This window comes from Caretta caretta, chromosome 13 (genome assembly GCF_965140235.1).
Source record: "Caretta caretta isolate rCarCar2 chromosome 13, rCarCar1.hap1, whole genome shotgun sequence".
Classification (NCBI taxonomy): domain Eukaryota; kingdom Metazoa; phylum Chordata; order Testudines; family Cheloniidae; genus Caretta; species Caretta caretta.
In genome coordinates, this window is record NC_134218.1 from 17831680 (window position 1) to 17850547 (window position 18868).

At 42.9% G+C, this 18868-nt stretch overlaps 1 protein-coding gene across 1 annotated transcript in view; it reads right to left on the reverse strand.

Moving 5' to 3' along the window:
• ARFGEF2 (ARF guanine nucleotide exchange factor 2) overlaps positions 1-18271 on the reverse strand; it is a 59541-nt gene extending 41270 nt beyond the window's left edge. Inside the window, exons 1-2 of the mRNA XM_075118777.1 lie at positions 17963-18271; positions 5570-5600 (exon numbers count right to left, since the gene is read on the reverse strand). Of these exons, the coding sequence (XP_074974878.1) occupies positions 5570-5600; positions 17963-18101 (170 nt within the window). The 5' untranslated portion in view covers positions 18102-18271. The remainder of the gene's footprint in view (positions 1-5569; positions 5601-17962) is intronic.
• Between the last annotated feature and the right edge of the window lie 597 nt (positions 18272-18868).

Below are 18868 nucleotides of genomic sequence, written 5' to 3' on the forward strand. Positions count from 1 at the left end.
TCTACCCCCATAGAACGTGGTCAGATAGAACGTGAATTCGGACAGAACGCGGTAAAGCAGTGTTCTGGGGAGCGGGGCTGCTTTACCTCGTTATATCCGAATTCGTGTTTCCACAAGCGGTTCCTCAGCACCCCCCACTTACTTCTGCGGCCCCCCCCACCCCAGCTCACTTCCGCTCCGTCTCCTCCCATGAGCGTGCCGCAGCTCCGCTTCTTGGCAAGCCTGGGAGGGGGGAGAAGCGGAGCTGCGGCGTGCTCGTGGGAGGAGATGGAGCAGAGGTGAGCTGGGGCCGGGCAGGGGCGCAGAGGAACCGCTCCCGGCCCCAGCTCACCTCCGCTCTGCCTCCTCCCCTGAGCACACCACCGCTGCTCTGCTTCTCCCCCCCGCCCCACACTTCCTTCCAGGCTTCCAGTGCCAGGGGAGGAGGCTGAGGCGAGCTGGGGCAGGGAACAGTTCCTCTCCCTACCCCGATATAACACGGTACCCGGGAACCAAAAAATCTTACTGTATTATGGGTGAGACTGCGTTATATCGGGGTAGAGGTGTAACTCAACAATTGATCTCATTGAGTAGGGAAAACAATAAAAGAAAATGTGGAAACGGCAGAAGTGCTAAATGACTTTTTAGTTTCAGTTTTCACCAAAAAGTTTTGTAGCAAATGGAAATCTAACTTAATGAATGCCAGTGAAAAGGAGGTAGGCTCAGAGTCTAAAATAGGAAAGTTAAAAATTACTGTTTTCAAATCACCGGGGCCTGATAAAATACATCCTAAAATAAAGGAGCTGACTGAGGAGCTATCTGAGCCATTAGCAATTATCTGTGAAAAGTCATGGAAGACCCGTGAGATTCCACAGGGCAAATATAGTGCCAGTCTATAAAGAGGGGAATAAGGACAATTACAGACCAGTCAGCTTAACTTCAGTACCCAGAAAGATAGTGGAGCAAATAATTAAGCAATCAACTTGCAGACACCTAGAAGATATTAAGGTGATAAGTAACCGTCAGCTTGGATTTGTCAAGAACAAATTATGTCAAACCAACCTAATAGCCTTCTTTGACAGAGTAACAAGCTGGCGGGGGTGGGGGGGGTGAAGGAGGGGAGAGAGAAGAAGCGGTAGATGTGGTATATCTTGACTTTGGTAAGGCTTCTGATCCTCTCTCACATGACCTTCTCATTAACAAAACTAGGGAAATACAACCTAGATCAGGGTCTCAAACACACGGCCCACAGGCTGCATGTGGCCCGCGGGGTTATTTTCTGTGGCCCGCCAGCTCCCTGTGGCCCCCCCCAGCATTTACCTAGAGCGGCTCCGGCCCAGCGCACACCGGGGGCAGGGCAAGCTCCCTCCCTGCCTGCCCTGCCCCAGAGCCATTCCGGGAAGCGGCCGGAAATCTGGGGGAGGGGCGGCACTCGGGTCTGTATGTTGCCCTAGCCGAACCGTGGCCAATGGGAGCTTCGGAGGCGGTACCTGGAGGAGTGGCCAAGGTAACACACAGACCCCTATGCCCCCCCCCGCCCCAACAGGCCCAGCCATTTCCCAGAGCGGCGCAGAGGAGGGGCGGGGCAGTGAGCCTGCTCTGTCCCCGGTGGGCCGGATCCGCCCCCCCGAACCCCCTGCCCTGAGCCCCCTGCTGCACCCTGACCCCCTGACCTAAGCCCTCTGCCGCACCCCACACCCCTCCTGCACCCCAATCCCCTGCCCTAAGCCGCCTGCTGCACCCTGCACCCCTCCTGCACTGCCTGGGGGCAGGATCTCACAGAAGGGGTGGAGTGGGGCCATGGCCAGGGCCAGGGGTAAGTCAGTGGTGCAGCCCTCGGGCCAATATACTAGTCCTCATGTGGCCCTAGTGTTCATTTGAGTTTGAGACCCCTGACCTAGGTCTAGGTTTGAGACCCCTGACCTAGGAGCTGCTACAGTAACTCCTCACTTAATGTTGTCACATTGCAGATCAATCAGGGAACATGCTCATTTAAAGTTGTGCAGTGCTCCCTTATAACGTTGTTTGGCAGCTGCCTGTTTTGTCCACTGCTTGCAGAAAGAGCAGCCCGTTGGAGCGACCTGGTGGGGGCTTGGAACCAGGGTGGACCGGCAGACCCCCCCCATCAGCTCCCCTAAGTTCCCTGTGCGGCCGCCACCCAGCAGGCTATCAACTGCCAGGCAGTTCAGCTGTCTCTCCCCCACTGCCATGTGCTGCTCTTGCCCTCTGCCTTGGAACTGCTCCACAGAGCCTCCTGCTTGCTGTGCGGGGCAGGGCAGGGGGGGGGGGGGGGAAGAGAAGGGAAGGAAAGAGAAGAGGGGTGCTGATGTCAGGGTGTTCCCCTCGCCCCGGTCCTGACGCCCATCTCCACAGAGCACTGTGGGACAGGACAGGGCTCAGGACGGAGGGAGCTTGCTGGCAGCAGCTGCTGTCTCAACTTGCTGATTTACTTAAAAAGGCAGTGTACTTAGAGTGGGATCAGCATACTTAAAGGGGTAATGCTCGTCTCTCTCTCTCTCAAACACACACACGGTGTGTCTCTGTCCCTCCATTTGTGCTGCCTTGTAGAGTGTGAGGCTACATTAACAACGTGTTAACACATGAGGACTCAGCCAAGTGCTAGTTCAACATTTAGCAGTAAGGCATTCCCTGGGGAATATCCCACCCTCTTCCTCCACCACGTCAACCAAGCTTCACAATCATCATTGCTGTGTACAGTATTAAATTAATTATTTAAAACTTATACTGTATGTGTGCGCACGTATATATCACACACACACACACACACAGAGTCTTTTGTTTGGAGCAAAAATTTCCCTGGAACCTAAGCCCCCCAATTTACATTAATTCTTATGAGGAAATTGGATTTGGTTAACATAGTTTTGCTTAAAGTAGCATTTTTCAGGGACATAACTACAATGTTAAGCAAGGCGTTACTATATAAGGTGGGTGCACAACTGGTTCCAAAACCGTTCCCAGAGAGTAGCTTTCAGTGGTTCAGTGTCAAGCCGGAAGGGCATATTGAGTGGGGTGCTGCAGGAATCACTCCTGGGTCTGATTCTGTTCAATATCTTCATCAATTATTTAGATGAGAGAGTATATTTATAAAGTTTGCGGACAATACCAATACATGGGAGGGGGTTCCAAGTGCTTCGGAGGATAGGAATAAAATTCAAAGTTATCTGGACAAATTGGAGAAATGGTCTGAAGTAAATAGGATGAACTTCAACAAGGACTAATGCACTTAGGAACAAATCAGTTGCACACATACAAAATGGGAAATGACTGCCTAGGGAAGAGTACTGTGGAAAGGGATCTGGGGGTCATAGTGGAGCACAAGCTACATATGAGTCAACAGTGTAACCATATTGCAAAAAAACCAAACATCATTCTGGCCTCTATTAGCAGGAATGTTGTAAGCAAGACATAAGAAGTAATTCTTCCGCTCTACTCCACGTTGATTAGGCCTCAGCTGGAGTATTGTGTCCAGTTCTGGGCACCACATTTCAGGAAAGATGTGGACAAATTGGAGAAAGTCCAGAGAAGAGCAACAAAAATGACTAAAGGTCTAGTAAATGTGACTTATGAGGGAAGAGTGAAATAATTGGTTTGTTTAGTGTGGAGAAGAGAAGACCGGGTGGGGGGGAGGGGGGAGAGAACGGGACATGACAGTTTTCAAGTACATAAAAGGTTATTACAAGGAGGAGGGAGAGAAATTGTTCTCCTTAACCTCTGAGGATAGGACAAGAAGCAATGGATTTAAATTGCAACAATGGCAGTTTATTTTGGATATTAGGAAAAACTTCCTAACTATCAGGGTGATTAAGCACTGGAATAAATTGCCTGGGGAGTTGTAGAATGTCCATCATTGGAGATTTTTAAGAGCACGTTAGACAAACACCTGTCAGGGATGGTCTAGAGATAATACTTAGTCCTGCCTTGAGTGCAGGGGACTGGACTAGAAGACCTTTTGAGGTCCCTTCCAGTCATATGATTCTACAATCTTGGTGATAATGGAGAAAGTCCTACAGAGACCATGTGAAGATTTCTGGGGAAGTGGTGACTTTACTTAAAATATTTTAAGTAACAAGCAACATTATGAGAAGTGAAAACGCTAATAAATGGAGAAGTGTTCAGTCCCTGGCCAGGAGGCCACGTGTTTGCAAATTTTTTTTAAGAGACCTTTATGAATTCCTTGTATTTCCAAATTTGCAATCTGAAAACAAATATTGAGATTGAGATGGACATTTTTATTCTTGGTAGGTAGCAGAGCGAGAGGAGAAGCCAGTGACGATTTTGGAAACTGATTTACAGACACCAAGAATGTAAATCTGTGAAACTATGACATATACTAGCTGGAGACTAGGACTCAAATGCGAAAATAAATTTTAACTGCCATTTATCCATTTAGGAATTAGTAGTGCTTTTCATCTTGCTCTTTACTCCTGTCAGAGTGTTTCATTAAGTGTAGCTTCTCTTAGCATCAACAGGTAAATAGGCCTTGACAATTAATCTCTCCAATTTTCCACTTAGTTTGTGAGTCTCAGATTCAAATGACTACTGAAGTTTTATATGGCCATAAATCTGCTCTTAATTCAAAGAGAAAAATTACAGCCCTCAGATTATATTTTGATGTTCATACTGAAACTTCATTTCTAAAGGAAATACAATTAAATGTGATACGACTAGGGAAAGATCAGTCTCAGAGACTCAAACATCTTCTGTTGATCCTGAATTCCCCCTCCCTATACCCCAAGAAATGTAAGACTCTTTTGGGAAGTACTTTTAATTTTGCACTTAGATCTTAAGCGCGTGCATGCACACACACACACTTTCTTCCACAAAAGCCATCTCTAGCTTTTACTGTCAATTTAGGTATTGGTGAAATATTTTATTAGATTCCGCTTTATCAAGTTTTAGAACATCACCATTTGTCAGCTTATCCCCATCCAACTCCAAAACACCATCCTAGCATACTGGGGGATGCATAGAATGTAAAGATTTTCCCACTAAGATACTATTAATCCGGCTATACCATATATGTATATGTGTGTGTGAGTGTGAGAGAGAGAGAGGGGTGATGTAATAACACTGATTCACAGAGTTGCTAATGTCGGAAAGAAATCCAGTGACTTGGCTGACCTGTAGCTAATTAAATGTTATCGCAGACCAGCATTTGTGATCAAAACAACTAAAAACCATGAATTATTGAACACAAAAGAACTACAAAAAGAAGAGACTAGGATTTTCTATTAACAAATATGGTTAAGTCATGACTATTAAGAGACAAACCTAGTTAACGAAAGGAAGTGAAAAATTGGCATCCTTCAGAAATGTGGCAATTATTTGTAATGAAATGTGCTGGCAGTTACGGCTTGATTACCCACAACCACATGCATTACATAATTAGTACTCTCCACAAACACGTTTCCTTACACAGACAGTACCAAAGCTATTCAAACTCTCTCCAATAAGCTAGCTTGTTTGTACTTTGCAAAAATTGCTGCTCAGATACTTGCACACTCACTACTGTGCAATCTTTGACAAATAGCAGCAAGAGAGGTTGCTATTAATTGTATTAAGAACTTACCTTTGCTTTTCTAGATCTGTTTTTATTTCATCTAGGAAAAAAAGAAAAGGCAGAACAATGAAGATACCACAACACTCAACAGAAATGACACCTTCTGAATTTACATGCAATTGTCATGAAGTAAACTAGTCTCAAACTAGAAGTTATACATCATTAGTGTCTGCTATTCTTTCTGCTGTACATTAAACAAAGCTTCCAAACATAAATAAATCTGCTTGGGTGTACATTAACAGCAGAACTTTCTAAATACAGTAAATTTTCAGGAGTGTAAATACAGCAAGCCTCATTGCCAATCAGAAGTACATGTTGCAAATGTTACCTTAGCGTTTATGCCACACTCGCAGTGAAATCAGAGCACCTAATAATCTAAGATCCCAGTACTTTAACAGTGACCTAATTTTCACAAAAAGAAAAGGAGTACTTGTGGCACCTTAGAGACTAACCAATTTATTTGAGCATAAGCTTTCGTGAGCTACAGCTCACTTCATCGGATGCAACTGTAGCTCACAAAAGCTTATGCCCAAATAAATTGGTTAGTCTCTAAGGTGCCACAAGTACTCCTTTTCTTTTTGCAAGTACAGACTAACACGGCTGTTACTCTGAAACCTAATTTTCACTAGCTGTGGATGGCAGCCTTATACTCCTATAACTTCCAGACGGGATACTGTCGGTATCTAAACTTGTTTCAAGCGATAATCCTGGACAATGGGCAATTCACTCTGTACTTGCTCTTCAAAACCACCTTTGGAGGAGTGTCATTAGCCTTGGACTCGATGTGCATAAATTCAGATGACTTTGGTGTCACCTGAGTAGCCTAATAACTTTTCTCATTCTCAGGAGTGCTATTATGCAAGAAATAGTAAGTGAATGGAGGAAAGCAAAGAGCTCCTATGAGCATTCCAGGACTCAAACGCTAGGTCATACCTCCTCCACTTGGAGCCTGTAGTTGTCTGTAAAACACCATGCTTAAATACGGATACACCTCTGTGGTGTCAGATATATTTCTCCAACAGAATCCCTCCAGTGTCATGTTAATATTATGAACCTTGGGTGCTATCGCCCCAACCTTTGTCAAGTAGCCCAGAATACATATTTCCATGGATCCGTGTACTTATGAAGACTTGTTACCATATCACCGTGTATTGGTGACACTGTGGCACCAATGGTGGGTTACAATTGATACATCATTACTATTCCAGAAGTACATTTTGAACTTCTACAGTGCTCTCCATCCAAAGATCTCAAAATGCTTTAACAACCTAGTTAGGCCTCCCAACTCTCCAGGTGGTATTAGACACATTTTATAGAAAAAGACATTGACATTTTCTAAATCTTGGATCTTTCCTCCTCCCACTGTGTTTCTGTAGCTTGTGTCTGTGTCTCAGTACTGAACAATATTACATATTCAACAGCTCCTTCTCATTCCAACTCCCTTCAAATCAACCCCTCATGCTTCCTTAGCCTCCCTAGTATTTGACCCACAACTGGGCCTTGTCCACCGAAACTTTAGACATTTCTCACACTTCCCAGAAGTGCTCGGGTAAACAAAAAGCAGTCACTGAGACCAGGGTGGGTGGGTAGGAAGAAGCTTCTACCTGGTTTTTGCTAACATTTGTACTAGACCAAGATGGGGAACTTGCTGCAGAAGCTCATTGTAAAACACGCCACAGCTAAACAAGAGATGCTTTTGACTGGTACAGTATCTTTCAGTGTTTCAGACAACTATATATCCCTCACATATATTTAGCATTTATACACAGGACGTTACAAGAATGAATCCTCACAGTGTGCCTGTAAAGTAGGTGAGTTAGTGCTATTATCCCCATTTTACACATGGGGAGATGGAAGAGATAGGAAGTGACCTGCATAAGATCAGTTAGTGACAGAGCCAGGACTGGAACTTGGGACCCTCGACTCCTAATACCACACTTATCCTTCCATATCACACTACCACAGATCAATGTGTTCAGTGGTTAAAAGAAGGGAAAACAGACTCCGGCAATGAGCAATGGCACAAGAACAGACTGAACTCTTTGGATAGTATCCTACCTATTCTGCACAGAATACCATCAGAGGTAGCAGCAAGCTTGAGTAACATCCTTTGAGTTAATGAAGTTCAAGATCTTGAAAAGCATATAATGAGACCCATAGCACGTCATGGCTAACTATCCAGTTTCCATGTGGTTTGTGGAGATACAGGTGGGCAGTGTAGCTTAATGTATAAAATACGTTGAGCTCCCTGGATGGCAGGAACTATAGAAATTCAGAGTTTTATTATGAGATGACTGCTGAGTGGTTCTGTCAGACAGATTTCAGTGTAGACCTGGCATAGTTGTAAGCAGTATTTTTGCAAAGTTTTCAACTATAAGAAATGATTGCTTGCTGATCAGTTCTTAATTTTCAGAAAGAAAAACAAATGGTTTATAAACAGGTGGTAGCTTCTCCTTATAGTGCTATCAAAAGCTAGATAAATTTAAACAATACTCTGTGTTGATTAAACTAACTTTACTCACATGAATAGTCCTATTGGCTTCAACAAGATCACTCACATTAGTAAAATTAAGCATGTATGAGAGAGATGGGATCGAGATTGGGCTGGATTATATAGTCCTCCAGATGGAACTATGGCAGTGGCCCAAAGTGGTGGGGCAGGGAGAGAGAGATCTATGTGGTTAGTGAGTTTGGTAGAGGTTATTAAAGCCCATTTTGTCATAAAAGAACTCTGTACCTAAGTCTTCCTTTCAGTTGTTTAAAAACTAATTTTTTAATTTTGTTAGAATTACACAGAGTTAATCATTCTCTGAAACAGTCATGGTTGTATGTAAACTGCTCACTATCACTGTTACACAACGAGGCTTATCTCCTACCGCTTAGGCTAGCCATTTCTTGGCTCAAACAGCAGGTAATGCAAGGCCTTGGTTATGCGGGGAATTTAGCCAGCACAGCCATTCCAGAGTAATTCCCCATGTAACTCTTATTCCCGGAAGAAGACTTCCTCTTTCCAGTTTAGTGTAAATCTACAAAGGCATTCTTATTGTGAAATAAGTGAGGAATGGGGAGTTACTTTACAATAGTTATAGTTAAGGCTACGGGTCTGTCACAGAGGTCACTGATTCCGTGACTTTCTGTGACTTCTTCAGCAGCAGCACCTTGGATGTGGGAGGGGGCTCAGGGCTGGGGCACGGGGTTGAGAGCAGCGGGACGCTTACCTGGGAGGGGAGAGGCTCCTAGGCAGAGCCCCACCCTGCAGCTCCTAGGCAGAGCCCCACCCCAGCACCGGCGGGGGTCCTGGGCCACCCCCTGCAGTACCTGCAGTGTCCCAAGCACCTCCAGCCCAAGTTTTAGTTAGGGGTATATAATAAAAGTCATGGATAAATTAACGGCCCATGAATTTTTGTTTACTACCTGTGACCTGTCCATGACTCACTTAAAATACCCGTGACTAAAACATAGCCTTAGCTATAGTAGTTTAAAATCACACCCTACCTTATTCTGGAAATAACTTCCCCATGTAAATAAGCCCTCAATCTCCCACATAGAAACAAATGATTTGTTTCTGAGTTTCAGTCCCCCACTAAACTGGTTTATCTTGCATGTAATCAATTTTGTTTAAATAGATCAGAGCTATCCATTTTCCCTTCTAATGCTAAGGCAGATACCACACTGAAGTTTGCAGACGGATGAAAAATTATGTTTCCAACTGAATAGTACTGGCCTTAGCTACTTCCTGTATTTCATCAGATAGCAAGGGAAGCTACCGTGCTTCTCAGTCTTCAAGGCTCAAAATACACTCCTTGTTATGAATATACACTAGCCTGTTTCCCCATCACAATTCTGATGAAAGGTTAATATCCACATAGTTTTGTATTAAAATCCTGTACACCAATACTAACTGAATATACAAGTCTATATATTTTTCCAGAACTTCTGAGCGGATGATTTGAGATTATCACCAGTCATTGCATAAGGCATTCTGTTTCAAGGATAATGCAGCAGAGTAAGCAAAAGCTTTAAACACAAGAAAGTAAACTGAGCTGAAGAGACGGTCTACAATATTACGCAGCTGAAGATTTAAAGCATGGCAGGACCCATTCAGGAAGTATCCAGAGACATTCTAAGATCAAGAGAAAGATTAGCTATATGCCAGTTCCGGCTCCGAGACTGACTCACTGTGGAAACTTGGGCCATACATTTAATAGCTCTACCACAGTACACCATCTGTAAAATAGTGATAGGACTGGCACACCACAAGCATGCCGGGTGGCTTCATTAGTTATCTGTAAAGCACTATTGGGCAAGAAGAGTTAAATGTTGGACCCTCTGTGGCATGACAGCATCCCCTTCTGTAGAATTCCATGGAATATAGGCTATAGTAGATTTGTAAGACAAGCTTATGAGTTTAAAAACCATTCTGGAACACGCTGCACATCAGGAGATTTGCCTAATGTCAAGGTGAGAACACAGTGTATAGCATTAATTTCTTTTGCTGGCAAACTCACAAGGTGCTACTGGCAACAGCCCAAGACAAACCTACTTCTCTCAAAAGATGGACTATGCCACAGTATACTCTTGGGGGGAGTGGAGCAGAAGAGAGGCAGTCCAGAATGCTTCTATTATTTCAGCCCTTTAAATCAGTTGAAACAGTAAGATTACAACCAAACTTCCTGAGAATTACTTAATCAGGGATAAAAGAATGCAGGGAGCAGCTCTTTTGACATAACTGAGCAGTTTACAAAGAAAACGGATTTTTAACTACTAGCCCTGCAAATTCAGGCTGGAACGCAAGACCCAAACTGTTTGCTTTATGGGACATGTGTTATCACTAGCAATTAGCTAAATTTAAGTCCAGAATTTCTGCTACAGACAAACAAGCTAAAATAGAATCCTCCCCACTCTCCCTAAGCTCTGCTGATTCTGCACTGTTAACAGAAATAAAATTATTTTTGGTCACAAAAGCAAGACTATATGAATCCAAACACATAGAGGGTGCAAATCCATTGAAGAGGCGGCTATTTTTTAACAAAATCCCATCCCCATGCTTTAAAAATCTTGAAATGTCAGAAAAAAATTATCTGTAATCCACCTTCATGCATTAAAATTCAGAAGAGAAAAGCTGAACCAGGTGGCTTCCTTTGTATTTTGGCAAATAATGTCAAGTAACAAAGGCTAACTCAAGAAGCAACAGGGAGTAGTCAAATTTATCCATAAAAGACAAGATTGTTGCTTTTGCTGTCTAGATGCCACAACGATGGGAATGGTGAGTATAGTGACTAAAAAGGCAAAGCTACCTTAAGAGGACTCTACAAGTTGTGCTGGAAGCTGAAATAAATGGGAAATATTTTTTAATAGAGTTGTTACTGCATAGTTAATACAGGTAACATGTTTATAAACCATCTGTTTGCCCTTTCTGCATGGTGGACAGAACCTATACCACTACAGTGGAATGTTGCTCACATACACCGCACTTTGAGGATGGGAATAATTTGCTTAACATATTGGCATTTTGCTAGACATATTTGATTGTTCAAAAACACTGAGGTCCAAAAGTCAGACTAGGCAGGGAATGTGGAATTTAAGCTCTGCCCACAATCCCAAAACAACTGAATCTTTCTATGATGTAATCAGCAGTGACACTTAAAGACAACATTTCAGTTATGTTAGGCTTCAGAGTTTACTCCATTTTAAATGAATAGTGTATTTTCACATTTCTCTGAGCTGTTTTTATTTGCAGACTCAGGCAGTCTGCCTCAAGGGATTTTCTTCGCAACTATTAGGACTACAAACTTTATTTCAAAACTATTAAAGCTTCAATTCTGCATAGTTTAATCAAGCCGTACTAGAGAGATACTGATGCCATATGCCGGCTAAATCTGACCCCTGCCTGATGATTTTTGTTTTATTAATCTAAATACAGAGAATGTTGCTAACATGTAATTAAGATTGTGTCTTGGATAGTTCTGTGGCAATGAAATTCAAAACTATGTTTAATAGTTATTGGAATATGTTAGTTATTGGAAATGTTTTCCACAGCCTTTCTAGACAAAGTTGCTGGTGGTGATGCAAGACCCTCCGCTTGGAGGCACACCCTGTCTATTCTCAGCTGGTACTGGTGAAGACTTAGAATTTGTCTTAACTAGAAAAAGGGTGAGATGGGAGGAAAGTCTTGTTTTTTGGTTTTTAATTGACCCATATTGACTATGTTGGGGTTAATAACAGCTGTTATACACAAACACACACCCCCATCCATCCATTCATATGGGAAGTCTAGTGAAGACAGTGTAAAACTGAGGGGTTTTATTTTACCACGTTAATTATTACGTTAACTAGCCATATAGAATTTACTATCATACACCACAGAGATGTTTGTTCAAGGCCACTGCAGCTTAAGGTTAAACAGGACAAGCAACAAATGTGCATGCCCTATCTAACTTTGATTTTAGAGTCAATTTAGTTAACGTGTTCACACACAACTAAAAAGGAAGTGTAGATACATGTGAGATTTCCTATGCATTCACCCGCTACGAGGCTGGCTGCATATTTTGTCATTTAAAAATATTGTCACATGTCACTTTAATGCAACCATATGCATGGCTAGTTTTGTGCCTCTCTTTTAATTACTGTCCTATGTTTCAGCTTGTCTATATCCCATTGTAAGCTCTTCTAAGCGGGGACTGTTTTCTAATACATTTGTAAAGTGAGGAATTCCACCATGATTTCAACAATTTCCATCCCACCATCAACCTCAGCCTGGACCAGTCCACATAAGAGATCCTCTTCCTGGACACTATTGTGCTAATAAGCAATGGTCACATAAACATCACCCTATACCGGAAACCTACTGACTGCTATGCCTACCTACATGCCTCCAGCTTTCATCCAGACCACACCACACGATCCATTGTCTACAGCCAAGCTCTACGATACAACTGCATTTGCTCCAACCCCTCAGACAGAGACAAACACCTACAAGATCTCTATCAAGCATTCTTACAACTACAACACCCATCTGCTGAAGTGAAGAAACACATTGACAGAGCCAGAAGAGTACCCAGAAGTCACCTACAGGCCCAACAAAGAAAATAACAGAACACCACTAGCCATCACCTTCAGCCCCCAACTAAAACCTCTCCAACGCATCATCAGGGATCTACAACCTATCCTGAAGGACGACAGGAGACAGGCCAGTCCTTGCTTACAGACAGTCCCCCAACCTGAAGCAAATACTCACCAGCAACCACACACCACACAACAAAACCACTAACCCAAGAACCTATCCTTGCAACAAAGCCCGTTGCCAACTGTGTCCACATATCTATTCAGGGGACACCATCGTAGGGCCTAATCACATCAGCCACACTATCAGAGGCTCGTTCACCTGCACATCTACCAATGTGATATATGCCATCATGTGCCAGTAATGCCCCTCTGCCATGTGCATTGGTCAAACTGAACAGTCTCTACATAAAAGAATAAATGGACACAAATCAGACGTCAAGAATTATAACATTCAAAAACCAGTCGGAGAACACTTCAATCTCTTTGGTCACTCGATTACAGACCTAAAAGTTGCAATTCTTCAACAAAAAAAAACCTTCAAAAACAGACTCCAACGAGACACTGCTGAATTGGAATTAATTTGCAAACTGGATACAATTAACTTAGGCTTGAATAGAGATTGGGAGTGGATGGGTCATTACACAAAGTAAAACTATTTCCCCATGGTTATTTCCCCCCCCCCCCCCACTGTTCCTCAGACGTTCTTGTCAACTTCTGGAAATGGCCCACCTTGATTATCACTACAAAAGGTTTCTTCCGCACCCCGCCCCCGCTCTCCTGCTAGTAACAGCTCATCTTAAGTGATCACTCTCATTACAGTGTGTATGGTAACACCCATTGTTTCATGTTCTCTATGTATATAAATCTCCCCACTGTATTTTCCACTGAATGCATCCGATGAAGTGAGCTATAGCTCACGAAAGCTTATGCTCAAATAAATTTGTTAGTCTCTAAGGTGCCACAAGTACTCCTTTTCTTTTTACATATGCCTATAGTACTCTATAAATGCTTATTATTCAGCTATTTATCCAGAGATTCTGTATACTTGTCTATTTTTCACCAATTTTCTTGAGTTCACTATCCTCCAGAGAACAGAACCTCTGTTTAAAGACTCCATTTCTCCCATTCAATTTCTTCTGGGTTTACAAGCATTAAGGGTACAAGCTACTATTACATGCACCGGTGAAGCAAGACTCCGAATGACGGAATCATTCAGACTCCATTTATTCTACACCCAATACCATACAACTCAACTAAGAAAAGTCTACAGGAACAAGTTGCTACAGATAACCAGCAGGACAGTTCTCACCGCACAGATGATTCTGACATAGTTAGGAGCATGATTGGAAGTCCTTTCCTTTCATTCCTCTCGACTCCTGTTTAACATACTGTGAAGACATTTAAGTTGTATGTTTCTCATTTCTATGATGAGCTTTATGCTAGATATTGAGAAGTTCTGAGAAAACTGCAGGTTGCTGATCTATCTGTAATCAGGTAGAGTGGGAATCTTGCCACAAAATCATCAGTTACCAAAGACTTGCAATTACAGAGCAAGAGTACCTCCACCTCTTTTGGACAAGAAATACCACAACATTCAGGGGCAATTCACATGTCAAGGGACATTTTCTCATCAACTGACTAAAGCTACATACACATTTGGTAGATTTCAAATTTCATAGATGAACATTATTCCCCTCTGTCAAAAGATGTCCTCAAGCTTAATAGAAGTAAGTCCAGCTTTTCACAGATCCTTTCATATTTTTATAGTATACCTGTGGAACTTCTCAGTTACCTGTATACATTCAATTTGGGAAGACTGAATTATTCTGATAATGCTTTTAATGGACCTGCAGAATATCAACAAATTTATTTTCTAAATCAATTTAAAGACACTTGCATTATCTTGTCAAGGCTCAAAATGCCACACATAAATTTAAAGAACAGCTGTACAATTTAAAAGATTTGAATGTGCCCCTCAAATAAGACAAGAGTTATAGGAGTGGGATTTTAAAGTTAGAGAGAAAAATTAAGCTCCCAAATTTAGTGCTATAAGGTTCAAGTTTATTACATACGAGATTGAAAGTTTTATTGATGTGTTAAATATCAAGATAGTTAGTAATCAATAGAACTAAATAATCATTTAGAACAATGGAGTAGCCAACCTCACCCCCTCCAGTTATTTAGAATGAGAACCCATCATAAGTGCACCATGTTCTGCACTGGTGCAGGTAGTGTGGTTCACTGATATAGGTGTGTGTTGTAGTCTCACTCGCTATTTTATGCTCTGGCATGCTATTAATTCAAGTCTTATTAAACAATAAAGATCTGTTAATAAATTAGTATTTTAACAAGAGGAATTTCAAATAAGAAATTTCAAAAGAGACAGCTGACAACTGCATGATGTTAGTTACACACAAAACAAAATTCATCTTATTTCACTGTGCTCTTCTTTCACTAGAGTAGCTCTGCTGGCAAATAATTTTTAAAAAGTGCTAGATTGTTTCTTTGATGTTCTGCAACACAATTATACGAACGTTTAAGAATTGAGTGGCAAGAGAAAACAGGTCTAATTAACGGAAGTCTCTTAACAATTCTGCAGCCTTATTCTCCCATAGTAGTCCTCTTGGATTAGGCAGTCTCCCCTCAATTCCCCAAACTGAAAGGGTTGTGTTACTTCCAGACTCCCCAGTGTATTTCATACTACACATACTTGATAATTTTGTTATTTAAAGAGCTGAAGATTCATTAATTGTGAATTACACCACTGAACTCCAATGTAACTTATTTTTCTTCACTCAGAATAGAAAAGAGTTCATCTGATATGAAGTAAGATTTAGTAAGTGAAGTATTAATACCTGGATGCATAAATAGAAGAGAATGTAATCATGTTGCTGCTGAAAAAGTTATTTGGCAACACTCACCAAACAGAACTTTTAGAGATACCTTCAATGTAGCAATCAAGGCTCTACATGAGCAGAGATAGTTGGGCAATAGATTCTCATCTGCCCAGGCCCAACTTTCTCCCTGACACAGGTTTGGAAACATAAATCCAAAAATGTGTAAAATCAGCTTCATGCCAACCATCAGCACCAGTGTCCCCCAAAGACAGTCTATGTGCAATGACACAAGAAATTAGTTCCAAATTCATTTATATCACTCTTATCATAGCCTGAGTCACGGGGAATTTTATTAATAGCCTTATTGTCTTTGACCACTCCTTTAAGTGCTTTTTGATATTCTGCAGTTTAACAAAAGGAAACTAGACAATCATTTTATCAATTATTCACTAGTAGAAATAATCCCATGCAAGACAAGTACAATGAAATTGGGTTCCCCCCCATAATTAGCATCACAGGATTTCAGTTTTTTTGTTTTACTTCAAGTGTCATAAATAGTCAAACCAAGATCAATACATCTACTGGTAGCTAGTACTGTATTACCCATATTATTAATATCTCTTGTTTATTAAACACATTTTTAAGAACTAGAAACATGCTATTGATCACAGCTGTTGCATCTTACTATTTTAGACAACAGGCCTACAGCTGGATCAGTGTAGACTCCTGCACCTATATACAAATCCAATTCCGAAATTGGAGTTTTAGATTGTGAACTCTTTGGAGCATAGATTATTTTTTCATGTGCATTTGTATAGCACCCAGCACAATGGAGCCCCAAATCCTCATCGGGGTTTCTGAGTCTGGGATTGCTAAGGCAATAAGTATAATACTACCAACACATAACAGAAGTAGCCAACTTAAAAAAAATCAAATCACACTTATTTCTGATTCCTGATCCCACCTCCCAATCTACTGTTACTACAATTAACTCCAGAATATTTCTATAAGGCAGAGCTCAGGTGGAGTGTGTTTTGTTTTTGTTTTTTTTGGGGGGGGGAGTGTTATTTACAGAGTGCACCTGGCAGCACTTCATGTCTAGTCAGTTTCATTGTTTTCCCTGCATACTCAATGATTCTTTCCACTTATTATGTATTTCACACAGCTCTAGAGGAAATACACTTAAACAAAACAAAAATCAGTTTCAGAGTAGCAGCCATGTTAGTCTGTATTCGCAAAAAGAAAAGGAGTACTTGTGGCACCTTAGAGACTAACCAATTTATTTGACCATAAGCTTTCGTGAGCTACAGCTCACTTTATCGGATGCATCCGATGAAGTGAGCTGTAGCTCACGAAAGCTTATACTAAAACAAAAATAGCAACGCTTGGTTTTACAGTTTTTGTGGCTTTACAAGTACTCCAGTGTAAACACTGAACCTGAAAATCAACTGATTAAAAAAAATAAAGTTGATGTTATCCCTTTAAAGAACATAAAACAAAAAAGTCACTTTGAATATAAAAACTGGACTGGTTAACCTAATGCCATTCCCTCTCCTGCCCAAAACCTAATTTCCATTATTTTATACACTGTAACTTTTCCAAAATCCATTAAATTGGCAGATATAAAAGAATCAATTATAATTGCAAGACACTTCTGCGCTAACACTGTCAATTCAAAAACTTTTGGAATTCAATAAAATATTGCAGACAACCTACATGCCTGAAAAGTTAATAGTTTTCAGCCAACATATGATTTGAAAAAGAAAAAAAGATGCCAAAGAATTATCAGCTTGATTGACAGAACTGTTCTTAAAGTTGATAGTTTTTTGACAGTCCCTCCTGGTTTCCAGCTGTATGGCCCCTGAACTAGTTTAAGAAGACTCCACAGACAGCATTTACATTTTACATTAACATCAGAAGTAAATCAGTTGGACCTTGTTCTTTTCTCCCGAGTTTAAAAAAGGGCCTCTTTTTTCCCTTCCCCCAAGCAAATTTGTCCAGAGAATAAGAGAGTTGCTGTGAGTCAGGAAGATCCAGAGTCAGGCTGTTTGCTCACAAACCGAAGAGTATCCAACGTGGCAGATTAACCTGCAGAATGGTAACTAATGACAGTCGCAGTCACTGACAAAGCCACTGCCCATTGGCAGAGACAGGCTGCACGCTGGCTGTACGCAGCTGGGGGAAGTGGGGAACTCCCGGCCCCGGCAGGGCTCGCCCAGCCACACCTGGCTGGCTCTCCCCTGCCGGGGCGGGGGCACGCAAAGGGGATGGCCATCCCCCAAAGGAAGGCGAAGTGTGATCCTCATCCAGACTCACCCCCCCGCCACCTGTCAGGGTCCCCGCAGCTGCCGAGGAGGGAGAATGGGTCCCCCCGCAGGGAACACAGGGGACCTGGTGCGATCCGGACTCACCCTCCGCCACCCGTCAGGCTCCCCACAGCTAACCCCCGCGGCGCGGGGGAAGGGGCTTCCCGGGGAACGGGGCCCAGGCGCGGACTCACCCAGCGCCACCTGGCAGGCTCTCCGCAGCTGGCCGTGCGGGGTCCGCTTCGCCTCTTTCTCTGCTAGGATCTTCTCCAGGGCCCGGGAGACGAACATGCTCTTGGTGCGGTTGTCCTGTTCCCGGGCCGGGGGCTGCATGGCCGAAGGCCCCCGCGGGGGTTAGAAAACGGGGCTCAGAGGCTCCGGCCGCGTTGGGGCCCCATGATCTGCAAGAGGCGCGATTCCCTCAGCAGCGGCAATAGCGCCAGGGACACGGCGCCGCCATATTGGCTCCGTCACGTGACTCCTCCGACTCTACCTTCCCCCGTCTTCCGGCTTGACCTCTGACCCCCCCAAAGTTGCCAATGGTGACGGAGGGGGGGGGGCTAGAGTGGGTGTGGCTGACGGAGGGGCGTGGCCATCGTGTCTGGAAAGAGGGGAGGCTGGGCTGCTGATGAGGTCACAACTGGGGGGGGGGCCTGCCCAGGAGGAAAGTCGCTCCTCCCCCATCTCACACTGCTTCAGCCATTACTGGCGACCCACAAGGCTGCTCTTGGCCAGGCCGCAATCGCTTGACTTCTAGTTAGCGAGGGTGCCAGCGGGGTATGGCATCCGGACTTCCGCATGGGCTAGCAATGCAAGTGCATACGCTGGGTCCTCAGTGGGCTTGTACCTAGGCTGCTGTGTAATTGTTGTCTACACTACTATGGTTACTAGGGTTGCCAACCCTCCAGGATTGGCCTGGAGTCTCCAGGGATTAAAGATTAATCTTTAATTAAAGATTACATCACGTGATTAAATCTCCAGTAATATGTCCAACCAAAATTGGCAACCCTAATAGTTCCCTATGCTAGCTAGTATGGGTATGCCTAGCCTGTGCTACGATGGCAGCATAGACATACCCACAGTCAGTGGGGAAAGGGAAA